At 33.8% G+C, this 23,656-nt stretch overlaps 2 protein-coding genes across 3 annotated transcripts in view; both read right to left on the minus strand.

The window, feature by feature from the left end:
• Positions 1–776, minus strand: part of LOC120625079 (glutaredoxin domain-containing cysteine-rich protein CG31559-like) — a 113,507-nt gene extending 112,731 nt beyond the window's left edge. Inside the window, exon 1 of the mRNA XM_039892001.1 lies at positions 547–776. The gene's annotated coding sequence lies outside the window, so the exon portion shown is untranslated. The remainder of the gene's footprint in view (positions 1–546) is intronic.
• Positions 777–7,836: 7,060 nt separating this feature from the next.
• LOC120625414 (guanylate cyclase soluble subunit beta-1) overlaps positions 7,837–23,656 on the minus strand; it is a 28,105-nt gene continuing 12,285 nt past the window's right edge. The window contains exons 1-15 of one of the 2 annotated variants that reach the window (XM_039892470.1): positions 18,605–18,741; positions 16,825–16,856; positions 16,033–16,106; positions 15,504–15,604; positions 15,175–15,293; positions 14,614–14,769; positions 13,857–14,010; positions 13,086–13,240; positions 12,602–12,733; positions 12,056–12,138; positions 11,635–11,805; positions 11,132–11,369; positions 9,489–9,626; positions 9,149–9,306; positions 7,837–8,655 (exon numbers count right to left, since the gene is read on the minus strand). In XM_039892470.1, coding sequence (XP_039748404.1) covers positions 8,535–8,655; positions 9,149–9,306; positions 9,489–9,626; positions 11,132–11,369; positions 11,635–11,805; positions 12,056–12,138; positions 12,602–12,733; positions 13,086–13,240; positions 13,857–14,010; positions 14,614–14,769; positions 15,175–15,293; positions 15,504–15,604; positions 16,033–16,106; positions 16,825–16,827 — 1,803 coding nt within the window. In that variant the 5' untranslated portion in view covers positions 16,828–16,856; positions 18,605–18,741 and the 3' untranslated portion in view covers positions 7,837–8,534. Of the gene's footprint in view, positions 8,656–9,148; positions 9,307–9,488; positions 9,627–11,131; positions 11,370–11,634; positions 11,806–12,055; positions 12,139–12,601; positions 12,734–13,085; positions 13,241–13,856; positions 14,011–14,613; positions 14,770–15,174; positions 15,294–15,503; positions 15,605–16,032; positions 16,107–16,824; positions 16,857–18,604; positions 18,742–23,656 lie in introns of those variants that run through there. The other variant, XM_039892471.1, reaches the window with a different exon arrangement.

The following is a 23,656-nucleotide window of genomic DNA, read 5'->3' on the forward strand; positions in this document are numbered from 1 at the left end:
CTTTGGAGACAACATCTATATGATGATCTGCCTTCTAAATGTACGTAAACACACACACACACACACACACACACACACACATTGATCTTCAAAAATACACCCTATGACATAAAATATGTACCTATGTGTGGTCAAGCCATAAAGATTATCTAGTTCTAGCGGTATAATCCACATGTACCTTATACCTACTTGTTATTTGTAATGATAATTGCCAGTAATCTCTTAATTATTGAAATTAATACCCTCTTTGTAATTTTCCTCATTATTTGATAAATAATCTGTTTGTAAAATTATGTTTTTGCAAAACGTCCTTAACCGGATCTCATAACTTTTATAATCTTAAGTCGATAAATCTTAAGCGAACCTACATAATATTAAAATATCGATGACGATGTGCCGCGATTACTCCTGTACTTAAATGCGTTTTAGAAATCTTCTGCACAATATATTTATAAAATTGTAATATTAAGTTCCTTTCAATTGTTGTATGCAATAACTTATTAATCGTTATTACTAAATTAATTTATTTAAACACAAATAGCTTACCAGAAAAATAAAAAGGAAAACATCCAACCACCTGATGGAATATTAGGACCACAAACAACTGTCATAAACAGTTTTCAATGTCACATGCACAACACTAACGGGACACTCTGTATATGTAATGTAAAAGTCGCGAATAAGAAATCGAACGCAATTGGCCGACACGGCTCGTGTTAAACGCAATGAAATTTCGAATCCGCCAATGAGAGCGATGCGCGTGCGTCATGCGCAGGTGACGGACGCAGACTGACTGGTTGAGGTAGTTTCTTAAGTGACGATTAAGTTGAAACGGTGTGCATTCTCCATTCAAATCGACAAGTTTCCTGCGAATTGACAACCAATTATCGACCTTCTTGCCTCGTGACAACACGCAATTATACAGAGCATAAAATCGTTCCTTGAGCCATTCAATCATGCAAAATAAGAGGCACCTGGGCTGCGTACATATGTGTGCGAGTTGATTTTTTTGCGACAGATATGTTCTGTTTTATTTTTTTCGACGACAGGTAGGTAAGTCCCGAAATGTCCGAAGAATAACTTTTGCAATACAGCCTAAGCTAATGTATTCAAATAAGAGATAGCTACATTTTAAGAATGCATTAGTTAATCAGTACATGACGAGATATATGAATAATGGCATACCTACATTTGCTTTAATAATGATGTAATTACTTAATCTACTGTTAAATGGAATTAAATATTCATTTTGCAATGTGGTTTAGTTACGGAGTTAATTAAATTTCGTCGGCTTGATCTTTCTTAGATGAGAGAATGTAGAATAGTAGAATAATCATCAAATAGCTTAGGATGGGCTAAATAAAGCCTAGAATAATCATCAAATACCTAGCTTAGGATGGGCTAAATAAAGCCTAAACAGCGAAGACTAACAAGCGGTGTTAGCCTAGTGGCTGCCATCGGCTTCCTGTTCCGGGGGACCGAATTCGATGCCCGGCGCACACGTCTAAAATTTTAGAGTTATGTGAGGTTTTAAGTTAAGCAATCATCGTGAGGAACCTGGCATGCCTGAAAGTTGGGATAACGTTCTCTGGGAAACTAGGTAGGTATTATCTTTACATTTACGCGTAAATATTATTGACTGTCTAATTGTACTTTACGATATTTAAAACAAAAACAATTTTTACCATTTTTGTCTGTCTGTTGATCCGGCTATTCGGCTATTTAGCGGTCTCAGGAACGGCTCAACCGATTTTCACGTGATTTACTCTGGCACTGATACACTGCCAATAATTTACTTAGTAAGTAAATAAGGTTGACGCGGTCGAAGTTGCGGAGCTACGCTGGTTAGATGGTTAGCTATTCCACAAATGTTTTATTCAATGATTTGTAAGTATATGGAGATTTTGTAATAAAGATATTTTTTATATGGATAAGAATTCAGGCTCTAGTGTGCTGTTAATAATAAGTGGTGTCAATAACAGTCGCATCAGAACAAATAAAAATGATTAGGCTTACGTTAGTAAAGTATTAATAGTCTACAATTATTTTTTTTAAATTGTTATAATCTAAGGCAAAGAAGATGGCCCTAACGCTAAGTGGAAAACCTTCACCTATAAACTAAGCAATTAGCAGGGTATGCGAGGAGCAAGTCCTAAGAGCGCAGCCCTGTGTTCATCAACCTGAGGCGTAAAATTCAAAAAATTCAAAATTCATTTATTTGAAGTAGGCCTAATATAAGCACTTTTGAAACGTCAAGTCTGTCTGTTTGTAGTGTCTCTACCACCGGTTCGGAAGGCAGATTCTACCGAGAAGAAGCAGGCAAGAAACTCAGTAGTTGCTCTTTTCCAACATCAACAATTTGGATTTTACATTTTAACATTCATTTTTCTATCTTGTGAGAGATGAAAGCGGAGCCGGAAGATTCCAATCAACCTTGTCATATTAAACCTTATGTACCTGTTATTACACAGGCATCCACCGAGCCCACAGCAAGCCTTGGCGGCAAAAACGAGCATGGCGATATCGCATATTTCAGACTAACCTAAAGAAAAAAAATCGACAACCCTATCTTAATTTTAGGACTTAAACTAACACGTGTTAACTAAAAAATGTTAGTATATCTACATTCTGTACATATAATAACAAAAAATGTTAGTTCTTTATGTTGTCGCCGTAGTAATCTATGATCCCATTTGTCCTGTAAACACAGCTGATGGTTTGGTTGTCACTCAGTTTTTATATCTGACAACTTTGGATAATTATTTTTCTAAAAGTGTTGATCCCAGGAAAGAATTGTGAAACCTAAGTTTATCACTATTATTAATAATTGAGGTTTATTTCAGTCAAGTTTTACAACTTATTGCGTTTAATCATATTGCAATTGACATAAACATGTATATAAAATATAGAAATAAAAAAAATATGGGTTATATTTTCATTTCTATATTTTTAAATTAAAGTCGTTAAGATACTTTTGTAATAATACTAACAACTTTATGCTGGTATTAAATTTGAATTTTATAATCAGCGTGATAAATTCTGCAAACCTTTGTCGAAATGTTCCTATAATCGACAAAAAGAACAAAAATGTGTATAGCATCATGCAAATAATATGAGATAAGCGTCCACGATTCAAAAAGCAATGATGTCATGTAACTTAAATAGCCGTGTACTAATTAAACACTAGACATCAATAAGTTACGAGCGTAACATTTATTTACAACACATTGAACAGTTATATTATCCATGACGAATGTAAGTTTAAAATAATACGGCAATGCACATTAAAGTTGTGGCAAAGGTTTTTATTAGTACGGGAAAGGCCGTACAAACTTTGACCGCAGTCCGATTTACTGTTAATGAGAAAAAAAGTGGCCGAACGAGTATAATATCTTGTTATGGGTTTAATGGTTTCTTATTTCATCTTCAAAATATTGATCATATTTTTTTATTTGTCATAGGTTTATTCTTTTCTAGGGCCTTATATTTGATTTTTTTTATAAGTATTATTGCTGAGTAGGTATGACATTAACATCAACACCAAAAAGACAAAGTTCATGGAAATTAGCCGAACCCCTGCTCTAATAAATTCCTACCTTAATGGTCAGGTTCTTTGTACTTTAATGGGTATGGATACCCATTAAAGAATTCAGATTTCTAGGCACAATGGTTGACGGCAAAGGGGATCATAGTCTTGAAATTCGCTGCAGAATAGAGCGAACACGCAACGCCTTTTCTAGACTGATAAAATTACTCTGTGACCGAAACCTAATAAGGCTGCGATTAGCCTTATTTGAGAGTACAGCTCTTCTCAGCCAGTGGCGTGCATGCATAGGATATGCAGATAATATAAAATTAAGAAAATCTCCAGTACCAGCTATACATATAATAATACTTAAGGGTAGGCTTTTATAACTCTTACAATGGCTATCCTTAAGTTTCCTGTGCAACCCTCTATGCACGCCACTGCTCTCAGCCCGCAATGTTGTCACATGGTGGGTCTATGTTCTATTTCACGCCCTCCTATCAGTGAGGACGCTTATGATGTGTGAATTTGATAGGCTGATTTGATACCATAACTTCATTTGTAACATAAGAAAAATCAAAGTTGGTGAATGATGTAGGGAAAATGCTTAGTTAAAGAACTGTTTTCTTCTTCTTTAGGTTCCTCTCCAACTAGTGAAGGTTGGCCGTCAGTTTTCGATAATTTTCCGTTTCTCCCGCGAGGCTAAACAGCTGGGCGGCACCCGCGATCCCAGTCCACTCCCTAATATAGCGCAACCAAGACTTCCTCTTGCGACCGATGCGTCTCTTTCCAGCAACTTTGCCCATCATTATCAGTTGCAGTAGCCTGTATCTATCATGCCGAAGTACATGACCTAGATAAGCAACTTTTTTTCTTTTTGTCGGTCTTCCAATGTTCGCGCTGACAACCAACTCATCGCAAGACTTCCTCATTGGTAACCTTTTGAGTCTAACTAATTTTCACCATGCGTCCATAGGCCCACATCTCGAATGCTTCTAGACGTTTCCTGAAATCCTGAAGAACTGTTTAACAAAGTGAAACTCTTCTTTAGGTACATATAATAAAACAAAGTCTGTCTGGGCGCGAAGAACTGAAAAATTACCGAACGAATTTCCATACGGTTTTAACTAATGAACAGAGTGACTTATGCGGAAGGTTTTAGTGTGTATTATAGTTTTCAGAAAATTTAACGATGTTTGTTAAAGATGCCAAATCGAAGCTTTATTGGCGTACGCCGCAAAAATAATTGATGATACAAAAAAATTATGTAATACATGTTTAAAGTAATAATTATTATCTACAAAAAAGTCCGCTAGGCTATACGTCTAGCTATTAATATGTTAAGTCACAATAACTTATAATTTTTTGATCGAAATTGGTGTACAATCGAAAGATGGCGACTTTTCCAAATAAATAGTTTTCTAATTAAGATTGATTATCTACCTGATAATTCCGGTTTAAAGTATTTAAATTGGATCTATTGCTTGAAGTTACGACGGTTATAGAAATGCTAAAAGCAAGAAAAATGACGCGGGCTGCCCGCCCGCGTGCGTTAAATATAGTTTGAAAATAAATCTCGACCCGGTAGGTGGCGCTGCAATTGGGGTCTAGGTCTTGTTCTGACTAATAAGGCAATGCCTAAACAACTAACGCCTAATGTAAGGAGATTCCTAAGTATACATCTACGTTGTGTGTAGATGTTGAGTTGGTGAAACGTTTTTATATATACATCGCATAAATGCCTCAGTTTAGTGAAAACGGGCATAAGATGCCTTCTTGGACTATTTATCTAGAAGTTTAGATTACAATGGAATTGTTATTTAGTCAATTGTTTTGGATACGAGTTCTTTATTTGAGTATCCGATTAGTAATTTTTAGTATAAAAAAATATCTGCTGAGACTCTTTACTAATGAAGTGTGTCTTTTCATTCTACTTTAATTACTGATACAGTGACCTAATCAACAAATTTTAGGACAGCGTCAAAACCAGCCACGGAGATCTTATATACTTAAGTAACTTGAAATTTATTTGTGCAGTGCGTCTGTAGTTTGCATAACTGTAAGACGTTATGAGTCTATGTCCATATTTTAATCTGTGTCATGTATATTTTAACTAAGTATGAAATGGTTTCCTTATTTTATTTTTGAATATAATTTGACTTAAAAATTTACGTTCTGATTAGCTAAATGTTCATATATATTATTACTTTTTAGCTTATCAGAACGTTAAGTTTTTCGGCAATAATAGTATTAAATTTATATTAAAATGTTTGCTGAATTCAAAAGTGATTGCTTTTTTGGAAGTGAAACTTGATTCTTTCGAATTTAAAATCTATGTTAATATAGAATATAGTCGGCGAGCGAATGAGATAAAATACATTACAGATTCTCTTTTAGATGCCATGGAAACTGAATAATATATAGATATCTAATTTAATATTTTATATTGAATGTTAAATCATATTAACTTAGACATTTAAATGACTCCCGTAACGTGCTAGAATGTTTTCCACGATGGGGCCTCGATCATACTAAGATATCTATCCCTTAATCATTGAGGCAATTATGAGCCCACAAACTATATATTCTGTAAGTTGCTTGCATCCCGCATACCACTGATGCTACAGCATCAGCTCAAGGTTCCTAAATCTTCAAAAAAAACTACTGAAGTGTAAGTATGAGACTGTGCAAGTAGGTATAACCCTATTTTCAAGAATAAAATTAGCTTATGATCCGGAGCAGAATATTAATTAGTACCCATCCTAAAACTATCGCGATAACGAAAGCTTTTAAGCAAAAAATACATTTAAAACCTACGTTTACAGCTCCCTCTAGTTTCTTAATACTGTCAAGATTTGCAATCGGTCAATTAGTTTGGGGGACGGACAACCCCACGGATAAACACACGTTAAACCCATTAAAGCCTTATTTTTGCGTCCGAAGTGTACAGTACGCCAATAAGTATACTTGATTTGTTACATTTATTTGGATTTAAATGCCAAAGACAATCAGGGGCTTGGTGAGTTTTCGAGGTACAGATCTCAATGTGACTAAATCTTTATACCCATCAAGCACATTGCACGCGGAAGTCAGTTGCGTATTTGTTTGAAATCCTATTCACTAAGCCGACAACTGGGGAATATACAATTTTTAATTCATTTACAAAACACGCATAAAACCTCTAAAGGCCGTTGGACATAAATGCCTAAAAATAAGCGGCAAGGAATGTCGACGGCCGACCTCGACCATCCGGTTAAGTTGATACAAACCGTTCCACGAAACCGCCAAAATCAAGATTGGAACGATACGAGATTTATCTAAAATGCCTTTCTCTTTATGAGTAACAGGTAGACGTAGATTTGTTTTTCTGTAAGGGATTTATTGATGCCATCTTCGGTTTTTTTTTAAATTTATGAGTTAAGATGTGTTGTATTCACATATGCAGTAGCTGTACTTGTACAAAAAGTGTGGGTGGAGGTTAATTGCCCCGGGCGGCAGATTACAGGGGATGGTATGTCGGAAAACAAAAGATACTGTGGCGATTTTGAAATACGCTGGGTGCCTTCTTAACGACCCTTGCTATCGAAAGTGCTCTAACCTTCACAGGTAAAAACATTTTTAAGAAGCTCTCACTTTTTTATGGCCGATGAGCTACCTACTTAGTTTTAGAGTCCAAAGGAAGCCTTATCTTTTAGGTTGATCTTTTAAGGACAAAATAGTACAGAGATTAAACCCTTCACGCTGCTTCAATATGGTGTTAAAGGACTTGGTTTGAAATTGCTTAATGAATTTTTTTTTTAAACATAAACTAATGGGAAAACAAAAAAAAAACAAATACGTTTACGACATTTATTTTATTTTATTGTAACCACTGATAATTAATGATCATAATAAATAATTTATATTAATCTCAGTTTGACTAGAAAATGATAACAGTTGTCTAAATATTTAATTTTATATCAATCCTCGTGTTGCGTAATTTCAGTGACTTCTAAGCAGCAACTTATATGTATCAACTTCATATAAATTGATTCAGATTACCACCACTAGTTCACAACTGTCTTCTTTCTTTCTTTCAAAAGTTACGCAATACGGACATAATAATATCATAATTTATATTTAAGAAATAAAGTTTAAAATTACAAGAGAATCAATGAGAACAATAAATAAAATGTGAATATCATAGTAACATTCATATGATTTAGGCCTAACAATAAATATGTTTTTTTTTTTCTAAAATGTGAATTATCTTTTAATAATAAATTTCATTAATATCTGACCATCGAAAACAACAATTATTGTGCTAAAGAATAAATATAAACCAATGAAAATAGAATCAATTTTCTATATCAAGCAAAAGCTTGATGAAAATTCTTAGTGAGTTTCTACAAGATACGAAAAGATTGTTTAAACAAAATCTACTACAGGTAAGAAGCCAATATCAATAATATTATTTAGGCTTTTAATTATATAGGCCTATAAGTTTCTAACATAAGCCTTTTTTCTATGACTGCTATTTAAATCACATTATACACTAAATTCTAATAAACATCTATTTGAATATTCAAAACTTTCATAGGTCCTTGACTGGAATAAATAAACTATATATCAATTCATCTAAGAGATCATCTAACTTCGGTTGAATGATTTTTTTGCAAGTAGGCCTAGTTTATAAGCATTGGTAGTACCAGGTTAAAGATTATCTGGCTATTGAAAAATCACCTCTAATGCAGAGACACCTTAAGTTTCATAATATGCCATCTCTTACCGCAAGTACAACTTGCTCGAAGATATTAAAGTTACTTCAAGCGGTTTTAGAAATGTAGACATAAGATTCATAATAACTTTGCAGGTACATAAAGCTTACTAATTCGATCAAGTATTTATCTGGATTAAATATTTTAATCTATGATAATCAACTAAGTATATTATTTGGTATGATTACAGACTTTGTGATACATTCTAATACATAGGTACATATTTTTGAAGTACAGTGCATCATCCTACTTTAGGCATTCTTCCGAGTTAAGAACCAGGTCTGCATCGGTTCGGCCTTGCCTTTCATGGAGACATGACCGCGGTAGGTAAGTTCAAACTGCTCGTCGTAATTGTCATCTCGCATCAGGTAACTGAAACAAAAAGGTGAGGGGTGATATTGCTAGAAAACCCTAAAGGCGAGAGTGTAATAGATTGCGTTAACATAACTCACAACTTTCAAAAACATGAAATTACAAATGAAAAGAGGTCATAAAAAAGGAACCTGTGAAATATTTCATAAAATTCTTAAGGCCAGCATAACGGGTTGGATGGTCACCGGTCCCAAAGACAGACTGGCGTTTAAGTAATAAAAAGCCTGTTACTGCAACTATCGAAAGTTAAATTGGGCTGCATATTGATGTATTTGTTGAAATTTCACTACTTTATAGCGCATCGAAGCTGTATTTTTGATGCTCGATAGCCCTTAACACTGTAGGAGTCCAAAATTTATCACCGTTTGTATCTACCATATCGAGAACTCTGGACACAAGCGGCAAGTTGAAATTTCTACGATAGATTTGTCCAACAGCGGACCTTTGGGATGACAATGATGTGCATTCTTAAAACTGAGTGTCATTGTTTTACCTGTATGTATCCTCGCTGACGTTTATAGTTCCAGGAACACCAGTTGTCTCACACCGACTGGTCAGGTTCACTGTGTTACCAAAAAGACAGTAACGTGGCATACGATGTCCAATAACTCCAGTCACTACTTCCCCAGAGTGAATACCGATCGTTATACCCTGTGAGGTAAAATTTCTTATTACAGAGTAACTTAATTAATACAAACTTATTATTAATATGAAACTATAGTTAGGTATGAAATGTTGTAACTTGCATTGCTCTTGGTCTTGTTATAGAATACACAAATTGGACACAGCCCAAAGTTCCTCTTGGGTTGATAACTGTGATGATTTGCACTCACCACCGGTTCACCATCCACAGTAACGGTTCGAGAAAGATCCATCATTTCAAGAGCAAGTAACGAAATATGCTTCGCGTGTGCCACTTTATATTCCGGTAGGCCGGATACTGCCATATATTTATCACCAACTGTTTCAACCTGAAATAATAGATGTTATTATTATAAGTGTTTTATTTGTGTCTTCTAATTGTAATTAATTTTGTAGTAATAAGTATGTATTTTTTTTAATATGCACAAACTGCAGTCTGTTATCCTTTTGTTTTCCTTATCCTAAAGTTGCCTTGAAGGGATTGCTACGAAGCGATAAGGCCGCCTTTTGTATACTGCTTCTGTCTGTGTTTTTTTTCTTATTCTTCTGCTGCATTTTTATTTGTGGGCAAATAACGAGTATAAATATATAAATAAATAAATAAGACAGCTCAGCTCCCTAAATGTTCATATACTAATTTTATTTATGGATACGTTGAAGAGAAATTTATATGGTGCAATGTATGTGCATGTAATGTGAATATCGAAATTAAATATTGTGTAGTAATCTTTACTGCAAAGAATGAGCTTGGTACTCAAAGCCGTAAATAAAATTTTGAATTGACGACACTGGGTTGTAAAAAATCAGTCTGAGTTGATGTATCTGACCAAACGGCACATGACTGAACGCGTCCCCGCGCGCACTGCGCAGTTTTTCGTTCCCCATCTTGTAAAGTTGACTGTGCGCTCGTTTAAGTTTGATATATATTGTTTACTATTACGTTAACTTTGGCTCTTCTACTTTGGACATTGATTTAAACATAGTGATTTGACTCAATTTTTGTGTTTGTTGTTATATAGTACGAACTCTGTTTTAACATGTTGAAAAGTGGACATATAATCAACAGCCAGTCACGCGAATTGATTGTGAAGTTAAAGGAATACTTTGAACGAACGAACACTTTATATACATAATATATCAATCAAGTACTGATACAAACTTGAATTGATTTTTCGCGAGTATCGAGTACCGAGTCTTATGGTTCCATAACTAGTTACGTCGCGATGACAAATGTCAAAACGGGCCTATTACTTTTTTACGACTATAGTAGGGAGTACTGCTCGATTGTATACTGATCAGCGTAATTGGCATGCCAATGCCGTGTGGTGGCAGATCAGAACACAGTTGTACGAGGCGACTAAGGGAATATAACCATGCCCGGCATGGTGATTACGGGAAATCCTCCCGCTGGGACAGGCCTTTAGTCCAGCTGTAGACTGTTTTAGGCTTTTGATGATGATGAAGTCAAAGTCAAAGTCAAAAATATCTTTATTCAAGTAGGCCCATAGGTGTCACTCTTGATGCGTACATAAGAATTACACGGTACTGAGATGATGGCGATAACCACATTCGTAAACTAAAACTAAAGCTACGAGGGTTCCAAACGCGTCCTGGTCTAAGAAGAAGCCCACAACAAACTTAGCCGGGTGTTTTTTTTTGTTATCACCATCTCACAATGTCATTTAAAATTATTAGAAGAGCAACCTGGTTAGAGCAATAATTCACACCCAAGCTTTTTTATCGATTACGTAGTCCTTTATACTATAATAGGACTTTTATATAAGCTTACGTTTAATGATGATGATGATGATGACTAAAAAATAATTTTACCTACCTTGTAAACATCAGGGTTCCTCTTCGGGTCAGTAAGTACATCGAAGGCTGTATATAGATCGTTGAGCATCTTCACAATCTTCATAGCGCCTTTGTGGTCAATGTTCCTAGCGCAGTAGTTAGCGAAGCCCACGATGCCACTGAAGAGGAGAGTGACGGGGTCGTATCGGCGAGCTGGTACAGGGCGACGATGACGTAACTCAGTGGCTACACTGATTGGCAGCACTGAGTATAGAAGTCTGAAAGTTTCTATGTAAATAAGTAACGCTAGAAATTCTATATTATTGCGAAACCGGGACATTAAATAAAAGGTAAAATGTCACAGGTTTGATTCCTTCATGGGTATTTTTTAAAAAACGATGAATCACCTTCTTTTACTTAGATAAACTGATGTTTGGAATACATATTAGAACGCTAAGTTAAATTATTATATATCAGAGTTATGATTTCTAAGAGAGAATTTAAGTAAATCAAGTTTAGATAATATGTTCTTCAATAACTTACCTATCAGTTTTTTGTTTCTCAGTTTCCAACTCTCGGAAGGTTTGCTGGAGCTTATCAGTAAGTACTTCCAGATTTTGGGTCAACTTGTAATCAGCCTCGAACTGTTCGGACATTAGCACGAGGTCTCTTGTAGCATCGTGAAGTGGAATATCTGAGATGCACAGTCCACGGCTGAAATTATAATAAGTTCAAATTAAGTAAATTTGATTTGGTTATAGCTACACATACTCCTTCATATATTTATGTCGGTCAATCAGGTTTCCTGTACGCATTTTTTTATTTCAAAATCGTTATAGCTATTTACGACCATGGGTGACAGACAAACAGAGTTAATTTCGAATTCACATTTAAAAGATGTGTAGTTATAAATGAAGAGTACCTAGAGATAGGCTTTTATTACTAAAGGCTTAAAGAGGCTTACCGTGTTAAGTCATCAAGGTTAGTAACACTGGGATAACACTGAAAGACAACCACGTCAGTGTCTGGAATGTATAACATTTGACCCTGAAATTAATAATAAATTTGTAAGCGTGTTTGTGAAATCCATTAATATACCTGCCAATCTGCATCATTGACAAAAAGCATACAGTTTTTGGATCCTATTGATAATTATCTGTAACGTAAGAATGACCTAATCGTTAAGCTTCATGTTCCAATTTGAATGGCAGACATTAAATATTAAAGAACAACCTGTATGCAAAAAATAATGGAATTAAAATATTCATCAAAATTCATTTATTTCAAGTAGACCTAATATAAGCAAGACTATTTTGGAACGTCAAGTCTGTCTGTGTGTAGTGACTCTACCACCGGTTCGGAAGGCAGATTCTACCGAGAAGAAGCCGGCAAAAAACTCAGCAGTCAACAACATCAGTCATCTTAGTACCCAAAACACAAGCTACGCTTACTTTGGGGCAAGATGGCGATGTGTGTATTGTCGTAGTATATTCATTTATTTATTTATTACCTTTAACCGTAAAGAAGCAATTTCTTCATGTGGATCTGTGACAGCCATTTCTTCTGCCTTGGTCTTCAATACATAAACAGTATTTATATGCGCCAGAACATTAGCAAATGTCATCTCCAAATGTGGGCGGACCTAAAAATGAGGTTAAAGACAAGGTAGACAGACAGCGAGGGTAAAAAGAGGGTAAAGGGTTTGAGTATAAATGTCAAAATACGTCAAATAGAATCAGGTTGAATAACTGGGAGTCACACTTATTCAGGACATTAATTTATTATGTTTTTAACTTTGCTATATAACTAGCTAAAACTAGACTGCAGGTTTTAGCTCGCCCTGGTAATTGAACAAGCTCGTGATCCAAAGTTAAACTTGCCGACTACGACAAAATTAAGGTTATTGATGTTCCAAAAATAGGAACATAAAATAAGTTTACAGAGAGAACTAAACCAAATTGTTAACTAGTAGATATGCGTTGGTAATATATTACCGTCTCTAAAACGTCAGAGATCTTGCATCCCGGACGCGTTACCCTAGGTAGCAGACGGGAAACTGTGCGTCCTGCTTGAACTATGTTCAGCTCACGATCGAACATCAAATGGAACGGGAACACACGACAGAATGTTGAGGGGCTGACCTTCGGTTCTGAAAAATAGGAAAACCACAATTTTTTAGCATTTAAAAAATAATTAACTGTTATAAAAATATACTTACGCACAAACGATAATCAGTGATCTTATTTATTTTTTTATCCTCAAACATTTAGGTATACTTTTTTCTTTTTTTTCTGATTACCGATCTTGTCAGGCCAGAGCTTGTCGACAATCATGCCCGTGAGCAATGATCAGGTCTAGGTTAGAGCACGCTTGCCTAGGAAGCCATTCACTCTAGCCTTGAAGGTAGCACGGTAGATACGTGGTAGATACGTGGCAGGAAACACAGTTGCCGGGAGGTCAACTGTGTTCCACATCCTACCGTTTTGTGCGTGTTGATGGAATATCAACCACATAAGGTTGCCACCGCTCACGGTGTCTCGCTGTTCTGTGGTAGAACGGGGGAAGAGGGACAATACTACTCTTTACTTGTAATCTGTGTTACTAACATAAAGAGCGATGACATAAATAGGACTTAGATTAACATGAAAGCTTCTGCCTTCAAGGAATAGTTTGAAGAAATATCTTAAAAATATGACTGAATCTAATTCATTATTATTTATAGATAAGCTATTTAAAATATAATCAGTCTAGTATTAAAAACTAACCAAGTGACAAGGTTTCAATCTCTGCAATCTCGGGTACAGAAACGCGTCCTGGATTAGATGTCTCGGTGATAAGAAACTGGACATGATCGCACTCCTCCTTAGTCTTCAAAATATCTACCTTTACTTCAGTTTTGTGGAGCTTGCTGGTCACAGTCTGCAAAACACAGAAAATAGTACTCTAAGCGCAGAAAACCGCTCGAAGTCTTAACCTATTTAATGACTAAAACATTTTTTGGCTTTTTTCATAAGGTTCAAAGTTGCAAAATTTGGCTAGTTTCTTTTTTAATTGGTTACGTCACTATTCAGGGAAATGCTTATAAAAAATAGCCAGACTACCTATCATGGTTCTGTAAGCGGTAATGGCTTTCTCAATAATTTGAAGCTTGCTGGTCACAGTCTGCAAAATACAAGAAATAGTACTTTAAGCGCAGAAAGCCGTTCAAAGTCCTTACTTATTTATTAACCAAAACATTTTTTGGCTTTCATAAGGTTCAAAATTGCAAAATTGCAAAAAATGGCTAAGTTTGTTTGTTTGTAGTTTGTGGGCTCTTCTTAGACCAGGGCGCGTTTGGAACCCTCCTAGCTTTAGTTTTAAGTTAAGGAATGCAGTTATCACCATCACTAAAATTAGTGTAACATGTTAAATATGTGAACGCTTCATAAGTACCTGTGATAAGGTCTACATTAATAAAACATTTTTGAATTTGAAACAATTCCATTGTATAGCTGGAAACTCTCTGAATATTACTACACCGACCTTTACAATCCCGATAACAATGTGCTCCAAGCCAGGTCTGTCCGAATAATAATGTAGCACCAGGGCTCCATCTTCTGGTCTCTCAGTACAACGGAATGATGGTGCACGCATACCAGGATACAAAGTGCCCAAATGGTCATGAAGACCATCTAAGTTCTGTACAGTAATAATAAGTAAATGATAAAGAATAATTATATGGAATTTCACTGGTTGAGAAATTTATATCTTTGTCACAAAAGCGGGTCAAATAAGTGAAGTCAAATAAAAATATAAATAAGTTACTGTATTGTAAATCAAATCGGTAAATTGGTGAGTTAACTTGGTTGTTAATGCCTAAATAAATCCCATTTATTAAGTTATTGGTTTAAAGTTAATGTTCGTTCCAAATATTTTCCAGTTTATGTACAGCGAAACTATTTTTCTTTCATTTGGAAATGATATTTGACTCGACCTATTAAAAAGACTGATTTTCATCAAAGTTTTAACTTTATCTGCTTCATTACACTGTTACACACAGACGAATACTGCGGTATCAAAATCATCATACTTATTACAAATTACCTGTAAGAAATCACGTGGTGTGGCACCAAGAACTTGAAGAATTTTATCATATCCAGAGTCTTGACAAAATTCAAAGAAAGTCATTCCAAACAATTCCAATATAGCGTCTGCCGGTTTTTCTGGAACGGTATACAGAACATATTAAATCACATAACGTTAGCTTATGATAGACAAACTTTTTAAATTATAGTTTGAAATTCAACGAAACAATACAATTTCTTTTCTTCACAACATTATTGTCGTGACTAAAGAGAGATATTACACAGAACAGTAGACTTATAACCTTGAAATATTTAGACTAGTTATACTAGGAAAGTTTATTAGCTTACCCAAAATTTCAACAGCAGCTGTAATCAGATTATAGGTAATCTCGTCCTCATATATCTGCCGTACGAGGAAAGATCCCTCCATAGCCACTTCTGCTTTTTTCCTGAAATTATAGAGTATATATTTTATCATTATTTCGTCACAATAGAAACATTTCTATATTAAGAATTAACTTTTTGAAGTTAATTCTTGTGCTTTGGCACAAAACCTGAATTTTCTGTAGGGGTGAAATAAATATATTTGCACTTGTAATATAATTAATTTCTGTGGAAGGTCTCAATAATTTAATTTATAGAACGTGGACTTTTACGTGTTCTGTACTTTTATTATCCAATCTACATCGCTGGGTTTTGGAAGGCAAAGGTATATTTGTATTTAAAAAGAAAAACTAGGGCAATTTTTGCAAATTTTGGTCACCTGTTCGAAATTTGCGTAATACTAAAAAAATATGAATATGTAATGAGAAATTTATATCTCTAATCTACATAAAATCATATTAACATGCTTATAATGTGAACATATTCAACTTACTTGATTTTTTCCCATATTTCTTCTCCATAGGTTTTAGTCACCAGCAACTCCAAAGCGTAGTTGACAAAACCGTACTGTAATTTAATTACATAATCATGTTACAAGAATCTATCTATATATATATAAAAGAGAAAGTGTGTGGGTATGTTCCGTATATGCTCCAAAACGGCTGGACCGATAAAATGAAACTTTCAGGGAATCTCCGGATTGACATGGCGATTAATGCTGTAAAGTTTGGTGACGATCGGAGCACTCCTATTTTTGAACTGTCAAACTGTCAAATACAGCTTTTATTTCCTATGATGATATTCTATTGTTGGGTGTACATGGGAGTAGATAATGATCTTCACCCGCTCGAGAAGAGAATAGAAGAGAATGAATACGGAGAGAAATAAATGATGTAAGTTTATTGTTTAAATAAAATAAAGCAAATCTAGCCCGGCGAAGCGTGCTGGGTACGCTAGTATATTATAATTTTTATTAAAATTATTGTGAGTGATTAGAAGTATTTCTATTAACGAATCTTATGATTATTTTGTTACAAGAAAAAAGTTAAATAATACGTATTATTATAAAGAATGAAGTAAACAAAATAATAGTAAGCTGGGAGCTGCCATGTGTGTAAGAAGAGTTTACACTGAGTAGAGGCTTATAAAAGTATCTGGAAGGAGTCAACCCTTAAATCGTGGAAGGTGGCATGCAAAAGGAAATCTTGTTAACATAAACTGGTCGTCAAATGTTATAAACGATATAATCTTCGCTAACATCATAATAACAACGTCATAACCTTACCATTTTGGGGGTTTGTTATTGTGGCCTCGAGTCTGCAATGAAAAATTTACACATTATTTTTCGAATTTATCTGATACCCATCTTAATATCTACTTATTTCCACAGGAAGAGTTCTGAACCATTAGTATAATCTGTAAGTTGCCATCAGGGCACCCAAACAATTTTACATCCCAAATCTTTGTAGATATCGATCTCAAATCTCAATGACCAAATAATCACCATCTTTAGTGTTTTTTACAAGCTTCGTTGAATCGTTTACAAACAAAATTCAGAGAAGGATTTATCTTTCTTCAAAGTCAAAGTCAAAAATATCTTTATTCAAGTAGGCCCACAGGTGGCACTTTTGATGCGTACATAAGAATTATACGGTAGTTAGATGATGGCGATAACCACATTTGTAAACTTAAAACTAAAGCTCACAACAAACTTAGCCGGGTGTTTTTTTTTTTCAATTCAAGTTATTCAAGTTCAAGTTATTATTAGCTTTCATTTATTATGTAGCTTTAGTTCAAGTAGAGATAAAACCAGGGTCAAAAATCACTTTGGTTAGCGAAAAAGTCGTCAAGAAATTAAACTAGGTATATCTATTAATACGTAAAGCAAAAAATTTTTACCCCTCTTTACGAAAATTGCGAGGATGGAGGAGTATTAAATTTTCCACACTTATAGTTTATATAGAGAAGAAATGCAGAATGTGGTCGTGTGTGTAATATATTTAACTAAAACATTACACACACTACCACGCATTTGATATGAACACGCATACCTAAATATACCTACTCTTTGTTTGATTATGATTCGTTGGATTAATTTTTTGGATCATAATTAGTTTGATAGGCAAATTAACAGAAGCAATGAAAGCCTTGGTGAAATCTGTGGTTAAAGAAGTATAGTTTTTGATAATGGTCGAATTTTGGAAAGTAGGTGACTACTATCATAATACCATCTGCGGTCTCAAAACAATGTTTATTATTCCACGGGATTTTGAACTTACATTACAAACTCTTGTTTATTGTTCAACAGGAGAATTCATTGTTGTTCCTGCAATCATTTTCGAGTGGCAATATTGCAATTTCATCTATTTCTCGGCGGAAGGAAGTCTTCCTAGCAAACGATTAATGTTTTATAGTAAGTACTTACTATTATTACGAGAAACGGAGTAAAAAGAGGTTTTCATGAACAATATAAAGTAGGAGTTAGTAGATTATTACTTCTCCTATTTTTCAAAATATATTAGGTATAAAGCTACTTATAAATATATGATACTAAAAAGGAACTGATTGAGTAATTATTGCAAGTGGCGCCATCTCTGATAACTTTAAAATAATATTAATGTAGCCACTAGCAGTAACAGCAAGAATGCTGTACAGAAAGGTTTGAGTAGAAGTAGAAACTGCGCAACTCTGTATCACGACAGATGTCGCTACTAGTATTTTGCGCGTGAAGTTTTCAAAAGGCGCAGTTATTATTATTTGGATATAAATATTACAGATTTGACTAAAGAAACTTAAATTTTTTTATGAATAAATTTTGCTGTTATTTAATAATTTTTTATTAAAATTAGAGATTAAATGTATTGATTTTTACAAAAATATCATAATAAATACTTACAAATTGATTTACTTAATTTAATTAATTAATCAGTACGTGTTTTTTATTATAAAAACGAAGTTCCGCTAGATATAAATGTTTAAAATACTGAGTTAAATTGTTTTTGAACATTATAAAAGTATAAGTGTGATGTCAAAAATAAGTGCTAAAAATTAAAATAGCTTCATACCTTTTGATTCTCACTTTTGTAAAACCGATTTAGAAATTTCTACAAATTTCCGCACTGAAGCCATATATTTATAATTACGTAGTGTTTGTTTGTTTTTATTTAGGCCGAAAATTCACTCCCTACGTAACTGCACGCACCAAGAGTTAGGCACCAACTGCCGTGCCATTCGTGAACTACCATAGATAGAATCACAAACTTTTCACGAAAAAAGCCTTTGCTTTCGATAAAATTAATTCTTATTTCCGATTAAATTTAGTAATAACACCAAATAAAATAGTGATGATATAAAAAAATATTATTTTAATGGGTTTTAAATATCGTTTGTTGAAGAGCTATGTTAATAAGTAGAGCCATCTAGCACAGATTTCCATAACTGTTACTTTGACCTACGTCTCACAAGATGTCGCTAGGTGTATAATTTCACTTTAACAAACTAATTAATTTCCGACAAAATAATTCTAACTTTTCTAATAAATTAATGATTTATTACAAAAGTTAGTATTAAGCATAATATTTACAAATGAAGTTTGATTAGTTCCGCAGTAAACAGGAAATCAATCAAAATCAGAATACAAATTGAGAGTAATTTCAAATTAATATATCTCATAGAGATATACTTGTGTGTCTCTCTTTGTGAGTAAGTAATTAGGCTCGCTAATCTTCTGGAAAACGCAGCATTGGATGATTAGGTGGACAGAATATGACATATAGCTGATCGTTGGATAAACATGTGAAAACAACGGCTAACTTTTAGTGAAATAAAATATACGATATATCGCAATACTTAAGTTTTTTTTATAGAAGTCTAAACCGATAACTTTTGCTTTATTTATGAAATCATAACAGTTAAACAAAGAACAATATTTTAACGGGCTAATTACTAAAACTTACCGGTAAATTGAATAGGTTCTGAGTACACTAGACTATTAAAACAATTATATAGAAGACAGAAATATACTTACCATGTAATTATTTATTCTTCTTAAAAGAAGAAAATGTATTTTTCTCAACATCGTAAGTTCCATTAAAGTTAGCAAGTGACAGCTTGTAGGTGCGGCCAGTCCATTAAGGATGAATACTTTGCGAGCAAAAGTATGGAGTTTCATAAAAATTCATGAAGTTAACTTCCCTTCTGACACTTTTATAGGGAGAAATATAAGTTGCTGGCATGAATTAATAGTATTAAATTGCATTAGTATCTCTTTTAGCCAAGAAGTAGAATCTTTTAAGACTCATATGTCATCACAAATAATAATAAATAATTTATTTGTGGTTAAGCTAAACTTTACCACAAATATTATATTAACAGTCGACTTACTAGAAACGTATGTGAAAGTAGAATAATTGAGGCACCTGCATATCTTCTACGAAAAGGGTTGCGTATAAGAACAATGTATTTAATATTATCATAATCATAACAAGTTGATTTACAAACATGAAATACATTACTATACAGCCTACAGCTAAGACAATACTTTTATTTATTTAAAAAAAATTGTCTTTAATAGATAGGTATACCTTTTTCTACATATAGTTTCAATCTATATTAAAATACATTTAATATGTAACGCGTTTATAACATGACAATTTGTAGGATCTTCCATTGCCTTTGATTTTACAGTCGAGGCGATATTAGGGGCGTAAGCTGTAAGCGAGCGCGATAAGGAAGCCGAGAGTGTAATAATCAATGTACCAACCAAACGCGTTTTATACGAAGATTTTCATCACACTTGCTAGGAAAAAATAGGCTTATAAAATTCGTTCTCAGAAAATAACATTGTTTGTGTTTAACAACTCGCGGTTTGTGCCTCGAAAATTATTCCCAGCGCGGCGGAGTGAAATCTACTATCGCTCTGCTTTCCTAGTCAAACTGGGCATTTTAAATTATTAACAATCAACCACAAAGCGAAAATATTAACTAAATTATTAATTACGGAAAATAACACGACGGTTATTTTTCACACGCGTAGGTAAACTGACATATAACCAGCATCGTTCGCCGCATACAGCCAGTATTCAAAATATAATGAAGACAATATTTTCCCATTTTAAACAGGTTTCAAAACATAACTAGTTATGAATTCTTAATAATTTGATAAAATGAAACGTTCTTGTATCATAATTAAAACGGTAAAAATATTTGTTAATTTAAAAAAATGCGTACGTACTATTTTAGGCCGCATGAAAACTGTTTATTGTTAAAAAAAAACTGTATTATACCCGATTAAATTAAATTAAATTAAATATGTTCATACATATGTATATAACTTGCAGTGAGGTTCAAACTTAACTTACTCGGGATATATTAAATAAAGCATAAGTATGGTAATTTTAAATAAAACATGCGTGTCTAAAATCTTGGATTATAAACCCTATGTTGATGTATTAAGGTTTTGAGCAAGTGTGCTTAAAATGAGAAAAATTTTTATTCGGAGTAAAGTCATTGATATAATCTCAATACCGCTCAAGCAAGTTGCAGAAAAGGTCAAAAGTACTTAATCTTTCCGAGGGATAAAAAGAGACTTATAGAGAAAAAGCCGAATTGATTGAAAAAATCTCCATTTAGATCCGTGACATGAACGGATTCGATTACAGAAACTAAAACGCATCCTACAATGTAGCGTGGCCGTTTCGTTTCACTTTCCATTTCCACGTTTTAGGTTTGCAATTTTTAGTTTCTGAAATACTTATGCTGCGGCAGAGGTAACCAGGTTCTATTTATCGAGAAAAACAAAATCATAGATACAATAAAGATATATTACACATTTTAGAATACTGTAGTATCTAAAGCGAGAGAAGCTGCAGGCAAATGCTAATTTTAACTATTCTCTTAAATTATTTATTGTTTTTTAGGTATTTATATATCAGTATGTTATCTTTAAGTGATGTTTTCAGGGGCGGTTATGAACTTTAAATTTTTTTGCAATTAGTTTCTTTGTAACAATAATATAAGTTGGAATGGGAATGTATGTACGTTCACGCACCGCGCAAATTAAAGCAACTCCCAAACGGTCAGTAAACGAGAATTTAAAAAAGTTCAGAGATACCAGATTAATTTCCTCAAAAAACCTTATTTTCATGTCGGAAATTATACCGCGGCCGCTGTTTGTACCTGTACCGCAAATTGCTTTTTCGCATGTCCCCGAGCAATGTAAATGGTAAAACTTCGGATTCACGTTAAATGTTGTTGTCTTTGATAAATAAGGTGTATGTAATGTATTTTTTTTTTTCGTATTTCGTCATGGTTTGTTGGGTGTTTGGGTGACTTCGATCTTCTATCTACTAGAATTGCTTTGTGCAGTAAAAAGAAAATTAAAGTGTGAAAATATTACCGTCACGGAAGGAATAAAATACACATAGAATTAACACAGGGATATCAAGGTTATTCCGGTTGATTTTACTCCTTAGCGGCCTTATCGCTATACAGCTATCACTTCCAGATCAAAAATTCAATAGATTCTACTTATGTTAAAAATATTGATATTATATTATTAAATTTGTAGGTCGTTAAATAATAGGTGTTAGTCCAGTGGCGTGCAGAGAGGGTATGCACAGGGTATGCAGATGATATAAAATGAAGAAAACTCCAGTACGAGCTATAAAAAACTTAAGGATAGGCATTGTAAGAATTATAAAAAGCCTAGCCTCAAGTAATTATAACTCATACTGGACATTTTATTAAATTTTATAACATCTGCATACTCTGTGCATACCCTCTATGCACGCCACTGGGTGTTACAGGGGATTTTAAAGTTTTAACATTTTGGCTTAAATTTTTATAAACTTCTTGTATTTCAATTTTCAGAGTAAACTAATAATGTGTCTATAAAATATGGGATGGCGTTAATAGGCAGGTTGCTTACTCTACGTCAATATCCTTCTTTAAACCCCGTTATATTAAGTATTTACGCAATAAATAGGTAAATATTGTCAGACTTAACGAGAAGGGCCTTTAATGGGTTGTTGGAACTGGCCTACTTTTCCCGCGACTTTGTTAAGCTGCCGCCAAACACTTTACCTTGGTTTTAATTACTCCATTCCATGGAGTTGACTCAGAAAATTGAGTAATATTTTTAAGTTACTTTCAGAAAAGGCTGTTCTTATTTTGATTTTGAAAAAAGTTCAAACTTCTTTAGCCGTAGTGATTTTATATATAGAGGTACAACTTATTTGTTCGTGTCACCGACTTGCGATATGCTTATGACGTGTAACTCCAGACTGGAGACGTCGTATATATGTCACCGTAAAATTTAAAATACCATAGGATGAAATTTCGGAGTTTTTTAACTGGAGAAAGATTCCGATACATATATTATGCATAATAATACGAAAAAATCTGTTACCTAAGTGTCCGGGAATGTTTCTATTCAACTTCTAACCTAACAGCAACTTTATCAACCATTGTTTGTAACATTACTAAATTATAAATAAATAAATAAATAAATATACTACGACAATACAAACACCGCCATCTAGTCCCAAAGTAAGCGTAGCTTGTGCTATGGATACTAAGATAACTGATTTTTATAAATAATATACATAAATACTTATAATATACATATAAACACCCAGACAGTGAAAAACATTCATGTTCTTCACACAAACATTTTCCAGTTGTGGGAATCGAACCCACGGCCTTGGACTCAGAAAGCAGGGTCGCTGCCCACTGCGCCAGTCGAATTATATTGTAGAAAGAATTATAATACAATAAATTGCAAGCAGTATTGTTCATAAACCTTTGAAAGTTTACAACCTCGCAATTACAATTTTGTCTCTCTCACTGTTTTGTTCCAATATTTTCTAGTCTATTACATATTATGTACTAGGTTGTTTAATTAAAAGTCAATGCAAAGTTATAAGTCAGTATATCGTCTGTTAATACTTTACTTCTAAATATTTGTTCAAACGTAATTTATTTTACAATTAAATTTGTAAATCTGCGGTAACACACATGCCAACAAACTCATTACCTTTATAACATTAGTACATACTCGCTAAAATAAGCACACCGAGTTTTTAGCGTTCCGTAAAATTTTCACACGATGTAAAGTA

The sequence above is a fragment of the Pararge aegeria genome, chromosome 7 (assembly GCF_905163445.1).
Source record: "Pararge aegeria chromosome 7, ilParAegt1.1, whole genome shotgun sequence".
Classification (NCBI taxonomy): domain Eukaryota; kingdom Metazoa; phylum Arthropoda; class Insecta; order Lepidoptera; family Nymphalidae; genus Pararge; species Pararge aegeria.